We start from the raw sequence: 18,631 nt of genomic DNA, 5'->3' as shown, positions 1-18,631 counted from the left end.
AGGGTTGATGGATCATTGAACTATGCTTTTGGTCCTTCCTCTGGCAAGAAGCAGAGCCCTCCTCCCCCTACCCCATAGATCAGCCTTCCTAGAAAAAGCCAACATCAAGAGGAGGTGGGCTGAGCTGCATGAGCCTCCCAGACCCTCACGTGGTCCTGAAAGGAGAGGCCCTTTGTCTTGAGGCTTCCTCCTTCCTGCCCAGTGTGGTTACTTGTTGATGGTCTTGCAAGGAAGAGGCTGAGAATGTGGCTGACTTGGCATTTCCCAGCCCCACCCACCCGCACAGCTGGTGGGGCCTGGACCCGATTCCAGATGGGGCTCCATTGGTCTGCTTGGCTTGGCTCGTGCCTCCAGGCCATCCCACCTCACCTTGTTTAAAACTGCTTGGGACAGCAGAATCGGGCCCAAGATCTCGGCCAGCACCGGTTTCACTGTGGTAAATGGGGCTGGCTCTCCAGCTGTGCATTGCAGCCAAGGCCTGGCCCGGCTGAGGCTGCAGAAGCGACGCAGTGAGGGCTGCAGGGGAAGGGCGGCACCTGCCGCTTCTCAGTGTGGGAGAAGACTCGGTGGGGCCAGTCCAGGGAGGGACCTGGTTCTAGTGGTTTTCCTTCTCCCAGGAGGCGGGAGGCACGAGGACGGCTACCAAAAAAGCCCAGAGGCAGGGCTGACACCAACATTTTACTGGCTCTTCATGCCATACCGGAGAAAACTTGGATCCTCTGCACACCCAAGGAGCCCTTTTAATAGAAGTGGACTTTTACCTATAGGGAGGCCCATAGCAAGGACCTGGGTGTCACTGTTAGGTGACCTAAGGAGCCATTATTGGCTCTAATGTTGGGTCCTCAGCCCTTGCCCGATGAGTAGCTTTGATGACCCCAGCGGGGTTTCTGTGTGCACGTGTACAGGAGAGTTTGGAGTCCATGTCAGTGTAACCCTGGAACTGGGAGTACAAGTAGCCTGTGTTTTTAAAGGATTCTGCTAGAAAGCTGCAAGAGCTGGAGGGATCAGTGGGGTGTGGCTTTGAGGTCAGTGGTAAATAGTGGGGAGCCTAGCTGTGATGGGAAGGACTCCAGCAAAGACTGTTGAGAGATTCCTGGGGCCTCTGGAGGAGGCCATCTTGCCCCACCCCCACACCCCCCTGGGAAAATCCCAGCCTCTCCTCTGTTAACGGAGGTACCCATCTTTCACACATGCCCACTGCCTGTTTGGCTAAATCAGGACTCCTGATAAGTCTCACTCTTAACTAGTTCTTGTATGAAGTATGGTAGTTTGGGGACTTAAAGCTGCTGTGAAGCCAGAAACCTCACTTTCAGAGCTTTGAGCCAGATGCCTTTGGTAGTTTTCTTTCTTTCTTTTTTTTTTTTTCGTTATGCTTTGCTGGAAACATGAAAACTACTCCCAGGCTCCTTCCAAGTGCTGTTTTTTTGTCTCATCCCATCTTCTCCCAGAAGGTGCATACTTATTCTTCTAGGGCCATGTCTGGAGTCTCTTTCCCTCTAGACGAGGGTTCTTAAGTTGAATGACGTTTGGAGCATCTATTAAACCCCTAAAATCTGCAGCGTTCTGGGTGCACGTGCATTTTAGAGAGAGGGACTGTGGCTTTGTTTGTGTTCTCTGAGGGTCCATGATCTCCCCCAGGCTAAGAAATTCTTGCCTTAAATGTACTTGGAGCTCGGCCTAGACAAAAGGTTGGATTCCAAAGCAGGACCCTAGCGCTGCCCAGCTATACATGTAGAGCTGGGCCCTGTTGTCCGGGGGAGGATGCAGCATGGGTTCTGGAAGTCAGAGGAGTTCAGAAGCAGAGAGCCTCGCACGGGCTGGGGAGAAGGGAGGGAAGAGGCTGCCTGTGGGTTGCAGCAGAGCTCTGGGAGCCAGAGGCAGGCATGGAGGGCCCCCGGAGCACCTCTCCTGGGCAAGTATCCTCAGTGGAGGCTGGGGGTGGGACATGCAGGGGTGTAGCTGTCCGAAGTTGTGGCTGCTCCGGGCTGGGAGGTCCTGCTGGGAGTGAGGAGGGCAGAAACTTGGCTCTCCAGACCAGGGAGATGGAGAAGGGAGGGGAAAAGAAGTAAGGAGCCAAGTGACAGTCACTCTCTGGCCTGAGACGAAACTCTTAGAGGTTGTTGCCTGGGGAGAAGAGCCGCTTCTTGCTGCAGACTAGCCCAAAGGAAGGTGCAGGGACCCCCAGTCACAGAGTCGCCGAGAACCGGGCAGGCAGGCGGGAGCCCAGGAACACGTGCTGGAGGCAGCGAGCCTCTCCTGGCAGGGCGTCTGGGTGGGATGACCTCATCCCTTCCGTCTCAGCAACTGAGGCTTTATTATTCCAGCTTCTAGGTAGACATGACGCTATGCTGAGCCTAAAGGTTAAAGGAAGAGCTGCCTTTGCCAGGGGCGCTCATGGCCCCCCAAGGGAGGGGCTGAGGGGGAAAACCCTGACTCCCTCCCCTGGACGCCTTAGAAAGCTTGGAGGGGAATAACTGGAGCGCCTCCCCTGGGGCCTGTCCTGGCTCTCCTCCCTGGCCTGGGTCCTCCCTCATTTGGCGAAAGTTGGAGGCAGACAGGGTGCTCTGCAAGGGAGCTGACCACTCTCCTTCCTGCTCCAGCAGCATCCTGATAGAGACGTTTCTGGGGCCCTCCTGGTATATGCCCCACAGGCTCGAGAGTGAATATTGGAGTGAAAATAAAGGAAGCTCAAAACCACCAAAATGCCATGCACTGGCAGAGACAACAGTCTGAGCCCTGCCTGTTTGTAAGCCGTTCCAAGCCTGGTTTCTATGACGGACCTAGCAGATTCCCCAAGAGCTAGAAGCAGACAGTCCCTCACACCTTCCTCAGGTACTCCCTGCTCCAGACGTGTCAGGATGAGGTCCTGCTGGCTGATCTACTCACTGTGCTGTCTTGGACCTGGCCCAGGGTGCCCAGTGGGGCCTGCCCAAGACCATAATACACTTAATTAGGAATGGGCATTCAGCAGGGACGCCTGGCTTTTTTTGGTAATGAAACTTCTTTTTCCCTAAATGGTGAGGTCACTTGGGGGATGGTGGGGGAGGGAGTTTGCCGGCTCATTCATAGGGGAGGGGTCAGGGTTGTCCCTTCCCTCCTGGAAACCTCGGCAAATTCCAGAGAAGAACCCCAAGGCATTGGCAAGTGCCTTGAATATTTTTCTTGCTAGGTACAGCTTCAGAGTGTGCTGGCAGGTCCTGAATCCCTGCTGTAGGACCCCTGGTGTAGTCTGTCTGGTTCCCTGCAGACGATGGGCCAACCTCAGCCTCAGTCCCCCAACCGAGGGAAGGTTACCCAGGGCTTTAAACACAAGGTTCTGGACCACATTCACTCCGTGCCAATCCTGGCAGCAGGAGCCATGGGACTCGTGTGGCTCTGTTCTCCTGGCCAGTCACCCGCTCTAGAACAGACTCATCATTGGCTTTTAAAGTTTTCAGTATAACCTAGCACCCTGAATCCTTTTGGGGAAAAATTTGAGGCATGAGTAAGTAAAATGAATGGGTAGACCTTGTGTATGTTACACGTGTGGCCGTTGCTCTTGTCATGTTACAATCAGAGGCGTGTTAGATGCAGTTACCACCATGCATCTCGACCCCCAGAAAGCTTTCTTGGTTACTCTAGGTTACTCTGCTTCTTAGCAGAATTCCCCAGGTGTTGGAGTTAACATGTGGTTTCCTGGGTCTGCCCTCTCTTAAGACCTCTGTATGGAGAGACTCACCGTTAGTAGATCAGGACTCACCAGCGATAGAACCTCTCTTTGTGTCCGTCTCAATTGCCTCCTTCTCTCAATTCCTACCACACTTGGTATCCGACAGCGATGGCCCACGGGAACTTCACAGTTCACGTTGACTTGTTGCTGCCTGGTTTCACTCTTTCTGACTCTGTCTTGCCAAGACAACAGTTTGAAGCCAGGGGCTGCTCCTGCTGCTTTGGAAGCCCTCCTGGGACCCAGCCTGGACGCTGGTTACGTGGTACAGGCTCCAAGCTCCCTTCATAGTCACACTCATTTGGGTGTCAAGTTCATGTGTGATGGCAGTTTGTGCGTCAGCCACACTAGGCTAGGAGAAGAACAGTTTGGATCCCTGTGGTTTTCTCAGGTGGATGAAATCCAGTCCATATGTCCTGAGCATCCCTCTTGCACGAGAACATCCCTACCTATGGTGCAGGGTGTGGCGGGTTCACCTAGTTGGGGATCCCCCAGAAATGAACTGTCTGGGCTGGAGGCTCAAGTTGGAAAGGGTGACATGATTCTGCTGCAGGCTGAGCAGGGCAGGGAGGGTTTGGGCTTGGAGGAGCCATTTCTACCTGGCTGCCGGCAACCCTTGGCTTCTTAGCATGTGGGAGAGGCTTGTGGTGGGGCTGGTGGTTCCTGCAGGATCCTGAGCGGGGCTTGGGGGTGGGTGTCTGCCCGTGGCCCAGGTTCTCGGAGCCAGACCCCAGCCACACCCTGGAGGAGCGCGTGGTGCACTGGTATTTCAGCCAGCTGGACAGCAACAGCAGCAGCGACATCAACAAGCGCGAGATGAAGCCCTTCAAGCGCTATGTAAAGAAGAAAGCCAAGCCCAAGAAATGTGCCCGGCGTTTCACTGACTACTGTGACCTGAACAAGGACAAGGTCATCTCACTGCCCGAGCTGAAGGGCTGCCTGGGTGTTAGCAAAGAAGGTGAGTGATCGCCTGTGCTCCTGGCCCTCCAGGACTTGCCCCTCCTGGAGGGAGGGGACCAAGGGAACCCCACACCCCGACCCTGCAATAGATGAGATTCCCAGGTATGTGTTTATTTGACTACTTACTGGGAGCGCACCGTGCTTTGCACTAGACACCTGACACAGTGGAGGAATGGAAGGGTAAGTTTCCTATCCTTCCACAGTCTATTGAAGAGGCAGATGCTAAAGCGTTTACATACACTGTGGTGAGTGCCATGAGGGTGTATTGGGATACACCAGGCTGCAGTGACAAGTAGGACCACACAAGTAATGGCTCAACACAGTGGAAATTAGTTCCTCTTGCCCATATAGTAATTCACCGTGATTCCAGGTCTTAGGGTGTGTGTGTGTGTGTGTGTAGGGGGATAGTGGAGATTGCTCCAGGTGCAGTCACTCTGAGAGCCAGGCTGAGAATGACTCTGCCAACTTCATTCTCTGACATCCAAGGTCACCCTGTGGGTCTTCTCCCTCCCAGTCAGCCAGATGGCTTAAACCCTGGAGCAGTGCCCATGGGGCAGGGTTGATGGACCAGTCCTGGAAGTGACATACATCACCTCTCCTATTTCACTGGCTGGATCTCCATCACTAGACCAACACCCCACAGTGAGGAGGGCTTGGGGCCCAGGAAGAGGAGGAGAGCGTGGATTCTGGTGGACGCCTGATGGTCTCTGTCACAGTGCAGCAAGTGCAGAGTATTGTGGGAATATACCTAAGGCACCTACATCCGCTCAGGGTCCATCAGGCTTGAAAATCTTCAGGAAGGAAGTGATGTCTTAGCCAGAGGTCAGCCAACCACAGCCCATGGGCCCAGTCTAGTCCACGGCCTGTTTCTGTAAGCCTGTGAGCGAAGAGTGGCTTTTCTATTTTTCAGTTCAGTTCAGTCACTCAGTCATGTTTGACTCTTTGTGACCCCGTGGACTGCAGCACGCCAGGCCTTCCTGCCCATCACCAACTCCCAGAGTTCACTCAAACTCATGTTCATTGATGCCATCCAACCAGCTCATCCTCTGTCGTCCCCTTTTCCTCCCGCCTTCACTCTTTCCCAGCATCAGGGTCTTTTCCAATGAGTCAGTTCTTCACATCAGGGGGCCAAAGTATTGGAGTTTCAGCTTCAGCGTCAGTCCTTCCAATGAATACTCAGGACTGATCTCCTTTAGGATTGACTGGTTGGATCTCCTTGCAGTCCAAAGAATTCTCAAGAGTCTTCTCCAACACCACAGTTCAAAAGCATCAGTTCTTCTGCACTCAGCTTTGCTTATAGTCCAACTCCCACATCCATACTTGACTACTGGAAAAACCATAGCTTTGACTAGATGGGCCTTTGCTGGCAAAGTAATGTCTCTGCTTTTTAATATGCTGTCTAGGTTGGTCATAACTTTCCTTCCAAGGAGCAAACGTCCTTTCTATTTTTAAAAGGATGTAATTTTCAAAAAAGAAGACTATACAACCAAGATTGTTGTATATTGTCCGTGGTCCACAAAACTAAAATGATTGCATCTAGTTCTTCACAGAAAACCTTGCTGCCCTTGCTCTGGACAAATCCTTGACCAGTGAGTAAGAGGAAGCTGAGCTGAAAGGTCATGGAAGGGAGGAGTGTTCTGAACTGAGGCAAGTGAAGGGTGAGGCTGTGGAAGTGGGGAAGGAGAGTATTAGAGGAGCTGAAGGATGTCAGGGTGACTGGGATGCATGTTTAGGGGTGGAAGGAGAGGGGAGGCAGCAGGAGGTAAGGTGAGAGAGTTTAAACTATATAAGGGTGATGGGAAGCTGTTGAAGGGATTCAGTCAGAGAAACGATGTCATCAGTTTTGATTAAAAAAAAAAATTCTTCTAGTGCAGCGTGGGAAATGGATCGGGGGATGAGTGAGGGCAGAGACCCAAGAGGAGGCCAGAGCACTGACCAGCAGGAGATGAGGGAGGCCTGAGTTAGGGAAAACCCGGCGGGGTTGCAGAGTACTAGGGGAGGTGACTAGGTAGGACTTCAGGGCTTGGTGATCGAGTGCAGAGAGGGATGAAGGCTGGCGTGGGCAACTGGAGAGCGGGCCACTCACTGAGATGGGCAGCATGGGAGGAAGAGCAGAGCAGGTCTAGGGGGTGGGGAAGATAACAGACATGACTTGGACCTGTCAAGTTGGTTGTACCCCAAAAATTAGAGAGTCGCAGTGCAGGTGACGGGTCTGGGCTGATGATGCCGATTTGGGTAATTCTGACTTGTTTGGTGCCGAGAACTGCCTTGAAGGAAACATAAGGGCTTTTCCTTGTTCTAACCCTTGGTTGACAGGGTAAACCCAAAAGGTAGCTGAGGAGGTGGCTGAGGTACCCAGTCTTGGGGTCTGGCCCTGGTTCTGGGATGTGTGACCCTGGGTGAGTGACCTGTAGTGGCCCTGACCCTGGCAGGTGTGACCCTGGGTGAGTGATGCTCATCCCCAATCCGTTTCCCACACTGCCCCAGAAGATTTTTTTTTTTTTTTTTTTTAACCAAAACTGATGCTATTGTTTCTCGGACTAAATCCCTTCAACAACTTCCCATCACACTTATATAGTTTAAACTCTCTCACCTCCTGCTGCCTTCCCTCTCCTTCCATCTGTAAACATGTATCTCAGTCACCCTGACGTCCGTCAGCTCCTCTAGGCAGTCCTGTCTGATGAGGACGCCTCTCTGTGACCCCATGACTCTGAGTCCCCAGGACATGGTGCAGCATCATGGCTCAAACCCTGCTTCAGCCACAGACCAGCTTTCACCCAAGTACAAACTACTCAACCATCCCAGATTTCCGTTTCTTCATCTGTGAGATGGAAATAAGCATAGTATCCACCTCACAGGGCCACTGTGCCGACGCACTGAGACGGGAAGTCAAAGCAGTTGTCGAAGTGGTTGAAGCATTGAGGGACCTCTGTGAAAGCTCCATAGATAATACTGTTCTTCATGAGACCACTGCAGCTGTCAGAAGCACTGATCGCACTGCATGCAGTCCACGCTCCTGATTCTCCCCTGCCATCAGGGTGTGCCTTCTCAATTCCTCAGGCACAGTGCATTAGATCCTGGTCAAATGACGAAGGGCTGGGAGAGGGATGTCCTGTGTGGTCACGTTACGCTTTGGCATACTTAGAATCTATGCCCATTTCTCAGAGCACAAGCTGGGGCCCAGTGTTGGAAAGAGAATACCCAGTGTTTGCATTGACCCCCAGGCCCACCTGGAGCACTTCTGAGCTCAGTAGGTTCGGAAGCACAGAGCTCCACCAGCCCGCTGCCCTTGGTCCGCTTCCCGTGCTGGTAGTTAAGGTCCGCACGGCACACAGCAGCTAGGGGAAGGCTGAGTGTGTTTAGCACCTCAGGTCCACGCAGCTCACAGAGGCCTCCGGTCTGCCCTCTGAAGCTTTGTCAGGTACCAGGTGCGCAGGACCCAAAGGAAGCAGGCAGCCCTGGCACTTCCCAGCTCTGTAATCTTTAGCAAGCTACCCAAAGTCTCTGAGGCTCAATTTCCTCATCTGCAAAGTGGATATGATAGCGTCTGCCTCACAGTTTTGGTGTGGAGATTTAACAAGCTGGTGCCTGGTTTACGGTGAATGCACAGAAGAAATTAGAAATAGTCGAGGAACACAAGAGGCACCAGTGGTAAAGAACTCTTCTGCCAACGCAAGAGACATAAAAGACCCAGGTTTGATCACTGAGTTAGGAAGATCCCCTGGAGGAGGAAATGGCAAGCCACTCCAGTATTCTTGCCTGGAGAATCCCATGGACAGAGGAGCCTGGTGGGTTATAGTCCATAGGGTTGCAAAGTCGGACACGACTTAAGCGACACAGAGCGACACAGCCCTGGGCTGCCAGCAGCTTTGCTGGGTCTCTGTGCTCTGGGAGCAGCAGAAAAGCCACCTGGGTAGATTGTATGCGGGGACTGAAGTAGACATTGGTCATCTGGTGTCGTGCGGTGCCCTCTGGTGGGCTGAGAGGGGCTTGCACACCTAGTGGGGGGCAAAAGTCAGGTGGGGCAGGACATAGAGTTTGGGGGTGAATGTAGCTTTGGGTCCGAGGGACTGAATTTTGGGAAATGCCCCATGAGTCCAGGCATTTTCACCCACCAGACTCCTCACTGGGGAGCTGACTTCCCAGCACAGTGCTCTCAGGGCTGGGTCTCTTTCTTAACTGGTCCTTCCCAGTTTATGAAGCGCAGTTATCAGGATTATTTTTCAGTGAGACTGGAGACAAGTCCTTCCATTGAAAAAACCCACCAGCTCTCCCATTGACTTGCCGAGGATGGTGCCTAACCCTGAATAGAAAAACCCTCTCGAATGATGGAATGGATATATGTATTTGGAGTCCTCACAAAAGTGTTTTAGTCGCTCAGTTGTGTCTGACTCTCTGTGACCCCAGGGACTGTAGCCCGCCAGGTTCCTCCATCTGTGGGATTTTCCAGCAAGAATACTGGAGTGGATTGCCATTTCCTTCTCCAGGGGATCTTCCAGCCTCAGGGATTGAACTCGGATTTCCTGCATTGCAGGCAGAGTCTTTACCATCTGAGCCACCAGGGAAGCCCAGAGTTCTCTTAAACCCAGCTCTGATTTCTTGCTTATTCCTCCCCTTCTCAGTAGGACGCCTCGTCTAAGGAGCAGAAAACCAAAGGGCAGGTGGAGAGACCAGGGAGGCAGGATGGATCATCAGACAGCTAACCTTCGACGTTGCCACGGCCCAGCCACATCCCATGTAACATAAGTGGTGCCCATCGTGTTTGCACTTTTAATAACTCTTATTTGTGTGTTTTCTTTTTCGGCTTCATTTTTAAACACCAGTATCTAATATCGCAGTGGGAAAAGGAAAGGGAAGAAAGACTATTCTCTTTTATTGTTAAGTTTTTGGATCTGCTACTGACAACTTTTAGGGTTTGGAGGGCGGGGAGCTTTCTGGGACTGAGAAGAAAGAGATTTATATACTGTATATAAATATATATGTAAATTGTATAGTTCTTTTGTACAGGTGTTGGCATTGCTATCTGTTTATTCTCCTCCCTCTCCCTGCTCTGAGCTGTGAGAGCTCCGGACACACAGCCCCACTCTCTAGAACCCAGGACTCCATCCCTGGCCAGCCTGAATTCCACTGTGATCACAGTGCAGACTCCATGGGTATCTTTTCTGGTGGGAGGAAGGGGCCACCTTCTGCCGTGGCTGTCAGAGCGGCAAGTCACTTGGCGGTTGACCTTCTCAAGGGAGGGAGTGGACATTGCAGGACAATGGGAGTGGCCCCTGGAGGGAGGCCTGTAGCCCTCACAAGTCCCATCCTCCAACGCCCATGTGGTCAGGCCATCCAGACCCCCAGGTGGCCCAGACTCAGTGGGTGCAGTGTTGTTGGCGCCCGCTGAACAAATTGCCCTAAGGATTTGCGTTAGGGTCCCTTGAAACTTTTCCAGCTACGTTTAGCCTCTACTCCACGTAAAGCAGGAGAGGGGAGGCAGAGAAGAAAAAGACACCCCGCAGGACCTTTTATTTAGTAGTTAAATGTAATATCTGAGCAGTGGAGGTAGAAGCACAGAAGGCCTGTCCTGGTGAGTCCAGTGCCCACCCAAGGCTTCTCACCTGTCACACACCCATGAATGAGGCTTCCTGAGACAGCGCCCAATGCCAAGGTCAGACTAGGCAGCTACTTCTGCAGTCCTCTTTCTCCCCTCCTGTTCTCCAGCTCAGCGTAAGCCTGCGGGAAGAGTTGTGTCCATCACCTTGTTGGTCACTCAACCTTTTCTATTTTTTTTTTTTTAAACTCAGTACCAAGGTTCTTCCTGTTTTCCTAAACGCTCTTATGGGCTTCCAGGCTTGAGGCCAGTTCCAGGGCCAAATTCATGTTGGGCCTGTTACTTCTGCATCCCTTGGAAGTGAGGACGGAATGGCCCAGCCATGGGGAAATCCAGGCCTAGCTTCCCACAGGCGTTTTACTGTGATTCCAACGTGGACCGCCCAGCCTTCTGGTCATACCCCAGCTTCCTCTTGCCCGGGGTGGCAGGGGTGGGGGCATGCCCATCCGACAGTCATCCAACAAAGGGTGCCGGGTGACACCGAGCCCTCCTTTCCGTGAGCAGCCAGAGCGGCAGGGAGGGAGGGTGGGCAGTTTTCCAGGACCGGCGCCTTTGTGGATTACTTTTGGAAATCTGGCCGCATCTCTGTGCATCTCCTATCCCATCCCATCCTCTGACTGGAGAAGGTTCTTGCTGTCCTAATGAAAGTCCCAGAGGTTGTGTCAGGGTGACTGGAGAGCCCATCCCAACATGTAGGATGGAACGAGAGCCCTGGCCCATCAGTCTGGACCAGAAAGCCCCGTGTGCTGGCTGGGTGGACTTTCCGGGAGACCTCCGCCTCCTTCCCTGCCCTGAAGGAAGCACCTCCGTGAAGAAAGTTGGAATCTCCCTGGGATGTCTTCTCTCTCACACACGTGTGGAGGCTGAGTTGTGTGGTTTTCCTTTGTGAGGAGGGAGGGAGACCGTTTGTAGCTTGTTTTATAAAAAATAAAAAATGCGTAAACCTTGGTGGTGGTTGCCTCTTTCTTTGGGTGGCTTCCTTTGATGGAAAGCGTTCATTTCCTTAATGGTTTAGTTGTTTACTGTGGCCGAGGTGCCCTCCTCTCTGATCTTAGGAAGTCTGAGGGGCTAGACCAGAAAGGGAGCCAGAAGTGGCCGTGAGGTGGTGCCACGCTTGCAGTGAAGACCTGGACCCCCTGGGCCCTTGCCTACAGTGCCGGTACCCTGTCTGTAACGCTTCCTCTGACCTGCCCCTGTGCAGCCAGCCCCACAAGCCATCACTTGAAAGCAGGGGATGTTGCTGGCGGTGCTTGGCGGGCAGGGCTGGGGGAGCCCGTTCCATGGCTCGGGCTGATGGGACTGGGCATGTTGGCTGTAATCCTGAGCTCAAGACCCCAGGCTGGGAAGCGACTGTAAACAGGGAGCAGGCCCCAGTGGGGTTCACGCCGTCTGTGCCCTAGTTTTGTGGGGCACGTATTCAGGTCAAGGCTGCTGGTCTGGCTCATGTTGCCAGAGGCCTTCAGCATGGACACTGCGGCAGAGATGAGGCTCCAGACTGTTTCTGGTGCTACAGACATCTTTCCCCTTTGCCTCCCTCTCTGCACAAGTAGCTGTGTCCATAAGTGGCTTCCTCTCCCGCCTCTGAGAACTTCCTTCTGCCACCTCCATTTCCTTACCCTTTGCAGGTAAACAGAATACAATGCCCTTGAAAATGACCCTGCCCCGAGCCCTTTCTTTAGCTAAGCGTTCCTGGGGAAGGATCTCAGCCTTCAGATGGGGTCCGGCTGGTTTCCCTCCTCCAGGGCTAACAGTGAGCTGCTGTGTCCACGGGCCCTGAACTAATACTCACACTAGCCCAGTGCCACAGGCGTCATTATCCCCATCTCACAGGTGTGGTCACAGGCTTGGAACCTCAGTGACTTGCTGGGTTGCACCAGGCTAGGAAAGGCAGAGCCGGGCATCACCTTCAGATCTTCCCCTCCATGCCCGGAGCTCTGCCCACTGCGGGCTGCCTTCCTTCAGGCACTAGAACATCAGCCTTCTCCTTCCTTCACTCTGCGTGGCTGTATTCAGCTGTGAGTGCATTTTTTTTTTCTCTCTCTCTGCATAGTTTAGTCTTTTTTAAAAACCACTAATTTGCAGATGCCTATCATGGGCTTCAGGGATTGGGAAGAGAAATAAGGGAAGTGTTTGCTCATCCAGGACCTCACTGGGAGACTTGGGGTTGACCCCGCAGCCCTGTTTAGGCTTCCTCTGCTTTCTCCAAAGATGAGAGGGCCATTCCTAGTGGCAGTCAAGGAAAAGGGAACCGTAGACCCATCCTGTTAATTCCTTCACCCAAAGGCTTCTGAGTCATGCTTGGCCTTTGTGGGGAGGGGAAGACTGGGGACATTGTCAGTTGGATGTCAAGAGATGCCTGCTGCTGGGGTCCCTCAGATACTATAAGAGGGGTCTCCAGGCTGGTACTCATCCCTGGTTTCCCCAGGGGTCTGAGAATCTGGCAGCACCAGACTCCTGGTAGGAATAAAAACCCAGAGGGAGCCAGTCTGCTCATCTGACCATTTATTCCCAGGTTTCTGAATGACCCACAAGGCCATTAGGTGTGCCCATCAAGGACACTGAAGAGCTTCTTGGAAACCTGATCTTCTGGTCTGTGGCATTTGACCTTTGTTCCCCTCCCCGTTTTACAGGGGTGACAGGCAAAACATGATCTTTTTCATGCAGTAATACCAAACCAAGCCCTCATTCTTGTGGCCTGGATCACTATGTCCCGTTGTGTGACTTTCATGAATTAAACAAGGAAGGGGCATGACTTTGACTATATGCCCATCAGGTGTGTGACGCGGGTATCTCATCATTTCTTGTCAAATCTGACCCACCCCTTATACTCTTCTGTGCCAGCACCTTATCAGGGCAGCCTCATCCTTCCCACTGTGTGCACTGTTCCCCTTCTTCCCGTAGCTGCTCTGTGAAGGTCCTGTTGCCTGGGGTCTTCCTAACCAAAGTTTTGATTGTAGCCAATGGTCTGCCATCCTGTATGTGACACACGCACTAACCCTAGTCATCCACATGCTTGGCGGTGGAGGGCCACTGACTGCTTGGAATTGGTGTCTTCACTGGATTATGGGCACGTTGGTGAATTACTCATAAGACTCAGGAGAGGCCAGGATAAGATGCAGTGACACACATCCTGCTCCCTACCCACTTAAGTCACAAAGGTATTCGTCTCCTTCCTGGCATATATCCATCACTCGTCAGCAAGGGGTGCTTCTTGTCATCAGGGACCCAGGTTGAGGGAGGCGCCATTCTCCTTGATTGTGAAGGCAAAAAAAAAAAAGAGAGAGAGTGAGAGAGAACATGCTACATTGTACCCTGGTTCTTAAAGCTTCCCATCTCAGTGACTACAACAAATCACATGGTCCCATCTAGCTCAAGGGCAGCTGGCAAGTGCCCAGAAGCAGCATTAGTACTGTGGGACTTCAGCTCCCCAACCAGGAGTCCAACTCGCACCCCAGCATTGGAAGGTGAAGCCCTAACCACTGGACCACCAGGGAGTCCAGGGGGATCTGTTAACAGAAGTAGAGTTAGTATTTGGTGGACAACTCTGATGACTATCACAACATAGATTATCTTTGTATTTTTCCATATTGATGGAAAAAATCTGCAATTTTTACATTGTTCAAGAACAAAAAGACTTGCTTTTCACAGTTTCCACAGTGCATTTTATGTCAATGACTTCTGACATAAAGGTAATGATCATTAGGGTAATGATCATTCTGTTGTGGGTAAAGCAGAGGATGAAGGCACCTTCTCTCCTGTGAGCTACCACGCCCCACCTTGGGCGAGGGGAGGGGTGGGGTGGCCTAGGTCTCAGGTAACTATCCACGCCCCAGTGCTGGAGAACTTGGAGAGGCAGCAAGTAACTCTCCGTGAAAGCGGCTGAAGAACTGCAGCACCCTGCGGGTACAAGTGTAACATTTTCCCTCTGCCATCCTGGCTCTCAGCTGTGTTCCACTGCATCTTCTTTCCTCAGCGTTCAGTTCAGTTCAGTTGCTCAGATCAGATCAGATCAGTCACTCAGTCGTGTCCGACTCTTTGCGACCCCATGAATCTCAGCACGCCAGGCCTCCCTGTCCATCACCAACTCCCGGACTGACTCACGTCCATCGAGTCAGTGATGCCATCCAGCCATCTCATCCTCTGTCGTCCCCTTCTCCTCCTGCCCCCAATCCCTCCCAGCATCAGAGTCTTTTCCAATGAGTCAACTCTTCGCATGAGGTGGCCAAAGTACTGGAGTTTTGGCTTTAGCATCATTCCTTCCAAAGAAATCCCAGGGCTGATCTCCTTTAGAAGGGACTGGTTGGATCTCCTTGCAGTCCAAGGGACTCTCAAGAGTCTTCTCCAACACCACAGTTCAAAAGCATCAATTCTTCGGCGCTCATCCTTCTTCACAGTCCAACTCTCACATCCATACATGACCACAGGAAAAACCATATCCTTGACTAGACGAAACTTTGTTGGCAAAGTAATGTCTCTGCTTTTGAATATGCTATCTAGGTTGGTCATAACTTTCCTTCCAAGGAGTAAGCGTCTTTTAATTTCATGGCTGCAGTCACCATCTGCAGTGATTTTGGAGCCCCCCAAAATAAAGTCAGCCACTGTTTCCACTGTTTCCCCATCTATTTCCCATGAAGTGATGGGACCGGATGCCATGATCTTCGTTTTCTGAATGTTGAGCTTTAAGCCAACTTTTTCACTCTCCACTTTAACCTTCATCAAGAGGCTTTTTAGTTACTCTTCACTTTCTGCCATAAGGGTGGTGTCATCTGCATATCTGAGGTGATTGATATTTCTCCCGGCAATCTTGATTCCAGCTTGTGCTTCTTCCAGCCCGGCGTTTCTCATGATGTACTCTGCATATAAGTTAAATAAGCAGGGCGACAATATACAGCCTTGACGAACTCCTTTTCCTATTTGGAACCAGTCTGTTGTTCCATGTCCAGTTCTAACTGTTGCTTCCTGACCTGCATACAAATTTCTCAAGAGGCAGATCAGGTGGTCTGGTATTCCCATCTCTTTCAGAATTGTCCACAGTTTATTGTGATCCACACAGTCAAAGGCTTTGGCATAGTCAATAAAGCAGAAATAGATGTTTTTCTGGAACTCTCTTGCTTTTTCCATGATCCAGAGGATGTTGGCAATTTGATCTCTGGTTCCTCTGCCTTTTCTAAATCCAGCCTGAACATCAGGAAGTTCACGGTTCACATATTGCTGAAGCCTGGCTTGGAGAATTTTGAGCATTACCTTACTAGCATGTGAGATGAGTGCAATTGTGTGGTAGTTTGAGCATTCTTTGGCATTGCCTTTCTTTGGGATTGGAATGAAAACTGACCTTTTCCAGTCTTGTGGCCACTGCTGAGTTTTCCAAATTTGCTGGCATATTGAGTGCAACACTTTCACAGCATCATCTTTCAAGATTTGGAATAGCTCAACTGGAATTCTATCACCTCCACTAGCTTTGTTCGTAGTGATGCTTTCTAAGGCTCACTTGACTTCACATTCCAGGATGTCTGTCTGGCTCTAGGTCAGTGATCACACCATCGTGATTATCTGGGTCATAAAGATCTTTTTTGTACAGTTCTTCTGTGTATTCTTGCCATCTCTTCTTAATATCTTCTGCTTCTGTTAGGTCCATACCATTTCTGTCCTTTATCGAGCCCATCTTTGCATGAAATGTTCCTTTGGTATCTCTGATTTTCTTGAAGAGATCTCTAGTCTTTCCCATTCTGTTGTTTTCCTCTATTTCTTTGTATTGATCACTGAAGAAGGCTTTCTTATCTCTTCTTGCTATTCATGATCTTCATTTTCTGAATGTTAAATTTTAAGCCAACTTTTTCACTCTCCTCTTTCACTTTCATCAAGAGGCTCTTTAGTTCTTCTTTGCTTTCTGCCATAAGGGTGGTGTCATCTGCATATCTGAGGTTATTGATAATTCTCCCGGCAATCTTGATTCCAGCTTGTGCTTCATCCAACCCAGTGTTTCTCATGATGTACTCTGCATATAAGTTAAATAAGCAGGGTGACAATATGCAGCCCTGACGTATTCCTTTTCCTTGTGACAGCTTAGGCAGTTCCCATACCTTCTTGGCTACTTCAGTTATTTACCAGCTCAGTTCTGCCCAATGACAAAGCTTCAGTCTCCAGCTTGGTTTAGCTCCTCCTTCCCTGTCTGTCTGTCTGTCTATGAAAGTCGCTCGGTCATGTCTGACTCTTGGCAACCCCATGAACTGTAGTCCATGAACTTCTCCAGGCCAGAATACTGGAGTGGGGAGCCTTTCCCTTCTCCAGGGGATCTTCCCAATCCAGGGATCGAACCGGTCTCCTGCATTGCAGGCAGATTCATTTCCAACCAAGCCCCAAGGGAAGCCCAAGAATACTGCGGTGCCCAATGGTGAACTGGCAACCTAGCAGCTTGGAGGAGAAGAGCAGGGGGGCTTCAGTGAGTTTCTGAGACAATTCTTCCTCTACTTTATCCTGAAGCAGCTCTCCTGAAATGATGGGGAAGGAAGGAGGGAAAGGAAAACCATGAGGGTCTCTGTTTTGTTTGTTTTTTTAAAGGTATTTTTGATGTGGACCATTTTTTAAAAGATTTGATTGAATTTGTTACAATATTGCTTCTGTTTTATGTTTTGGGGGCTTTTTGGCCCCTAGGCATGTGGGATCTTAGCTCCCCAACTAGGGGTCCAACCTGCACCCCCTGCATTGGAAGATGAAATGCTAACCACTGGACAGCCGGGGAATCCAAGGGGATCTGTTAACAGACAAGAGTCACTTCCCTTTCTGCTCATTGTGGTAGCTTCTCAGGTTGGCACTGCTTGCCCTCTGGGTGGTAGATGCTTAAATACCGTACGGGATATTGTGGGGCCCATGCCAGATTTGGATGCCTGGCCCATGCCCGCCCCCCCCCCCCCCCCACCGCCATACACAGAGCCTGTGTGTGGGAAGTCCAATTCTGGCTTGACCTTTTCCACACTTCCGCACACCAATGCACGATGACATGTCCATTTTGCCCCTAGGACCTTGCCTTGGGTTTTAGACCTGAATTATAGCTCACACCTGGCTCTCTTCTGGGGAGTCCATTTACCCACGGGAAACTCACACACCCTTGCTGTACCAGTTGGTGGGAGTGCAGGTTAATCCTTATCACCTCTTCTCTACATCTCTCCAACTTCTTCCCGTCCGTGCTTCACCAGGTAGAGGAAGCTGATCAGCAAGTTGCCTGCATCACAGATGTCTAACTGGGAAAAGAGATGTCAGACCAAGAGCCAGCTTGCACCCCCCATGAACAATTCTCTCAGAGCCTCCCTGCTTTTTCAGCTTCAAGGAGGTGAGGAGGCAACCCAGTGTTTCTTATCTATCTCCTTCCACTCTCTCCCCGATCCTTCTTTTATAGATTGAGTTGGGGAAGGATGGTTAGTTCCAAAGCTATTTCAAGTGTCATGCTCTCTTAGCGGAGGGTATCAAGGCCCTAACTGTTGGGATACTTGACATCTCTGTTTTTTTCACCTTGGCCCCTAATCATTAATTCTGGGGAAGTAGAAAATTTTTGCTCCATCACAGTCCTATGATGGTGGGTTTGGTGATAAATGCAAGGGAAGAGGAGCCCAGAGAGAATCTCTGGTTGCTCCATTCCAGTCCCAGGGACCTCCAGCCTCCCACCATCTCAGAGCCCTAATTGGGCCTGCTGCTCTAGACAACTCCGCCCTCAGGGTGTTGACCCCAGGACCAGACAGGACCCAGGGGACCAGTTCATCTCCTCTCCTCCAATGGGCTCCTATGCTGTATGAATACATCTTCTAAATTCCCATAAGTGACCCATTTCTTTAACCCCCTGTGATGCTGGCCCAGGGGAAGGAATTGGAGCTTTTTAAGGGGAGTACTTTCAGAGATGTGCTATGTAGCTGCAAATGGAACCCAAGGTTTTCCAGTCCCCTATCCTCCCCCACTCTCCCATGTTTAGCAGCTCTCTTCTATAGACATCTCTCCTTCCTGTTAAAGACATAGACTGTACTTTCTGAGGGGCTTCCCAGCTAGCATTAGTGGTAAGGAATCTACCTTCCAATGCAGGAGACTTAAGAGACGTGGGTTCGATCCCTGGGTTGGGAAGATCCCCTGGAGAAGGAGATGGCCACACTCTACAGTATTCTTGCCTGAAAAATTGCACAAAGGAGCCTGGTGGGCTACAGTCCATGGGGTCGCAAAGAGTCAGATGCGACTGAAGTGACTTAGCACGCAGGCCCACTGCTTTCTAAGGGGTCACCCTTGAGACCCAATAGAACCACGCTGGGCAGAGATGACTCCAGAGTGTTTAATTTGACTCCCTTGATCCTAGGTGCCTTTAAAATCCTTGGCCTGGAGGAGACCTGGGG

General features: G+C 51.2%; 1 protein-coding gene across 8 annotated transcripts in view; it reads left to right on the top strand.

Annotated features, from left to right (window-relative positions):
- SMOC1 (SPARC related modular calcium binding 1) overlaps positions 1-11,210 on the top strand; it is a 146,831-nt gene extending 135,621 nt beyond the window's left edge. For 3 of the 8 annotated variants that reach the window (XM_086320013.1, XM_086320010.1, XM_086320017.1), the window contains 2 exons: positions 4,420-4,664; positions 9,292-11,210. In XM_086320013.1, the coding sequence (XP_086176139.1) occupies positions 4,420-4,664; positions 9,292-9,305 (259 nt within the window). In that variant the 3' untranslated portion in view covers positions 9,306-11,210. Of the gene's footprint in view, positions 1-4,419; positions 4,665-9,288 lie in introns of all 8 variants that reach the window. The other 5 variants (XM_086320011.1, XM_086320009.1, XM_086320016.1 and 2 more) reach the window with 2 other exon arrangements.
- Positions 11,211-18,631: the final 7,421 nt, after the last annotated feature.

The sequence above is a fragment of the Bos grunniens genome, chromosome 10 (genome assembly GCF_055505025.1).
Source record: "Bos grunniens cultivar Pamir isolate PY7600 chromosome 10, Bosgru_T2T1.0, whole genome shotgun sequence".
In the NCBI taxonomy this organism is placed as follows: domain Eukaryota; kingdom Metazoa; phylum Chordata; class Mammalia; order Artiodactyla; family Bovidae; genus Bos; species Bos grunniens.
Note: the sequence above shows the minus strand (reverse complement) of the source record. Positions and strands in the feature narration are given on the sequence as shown.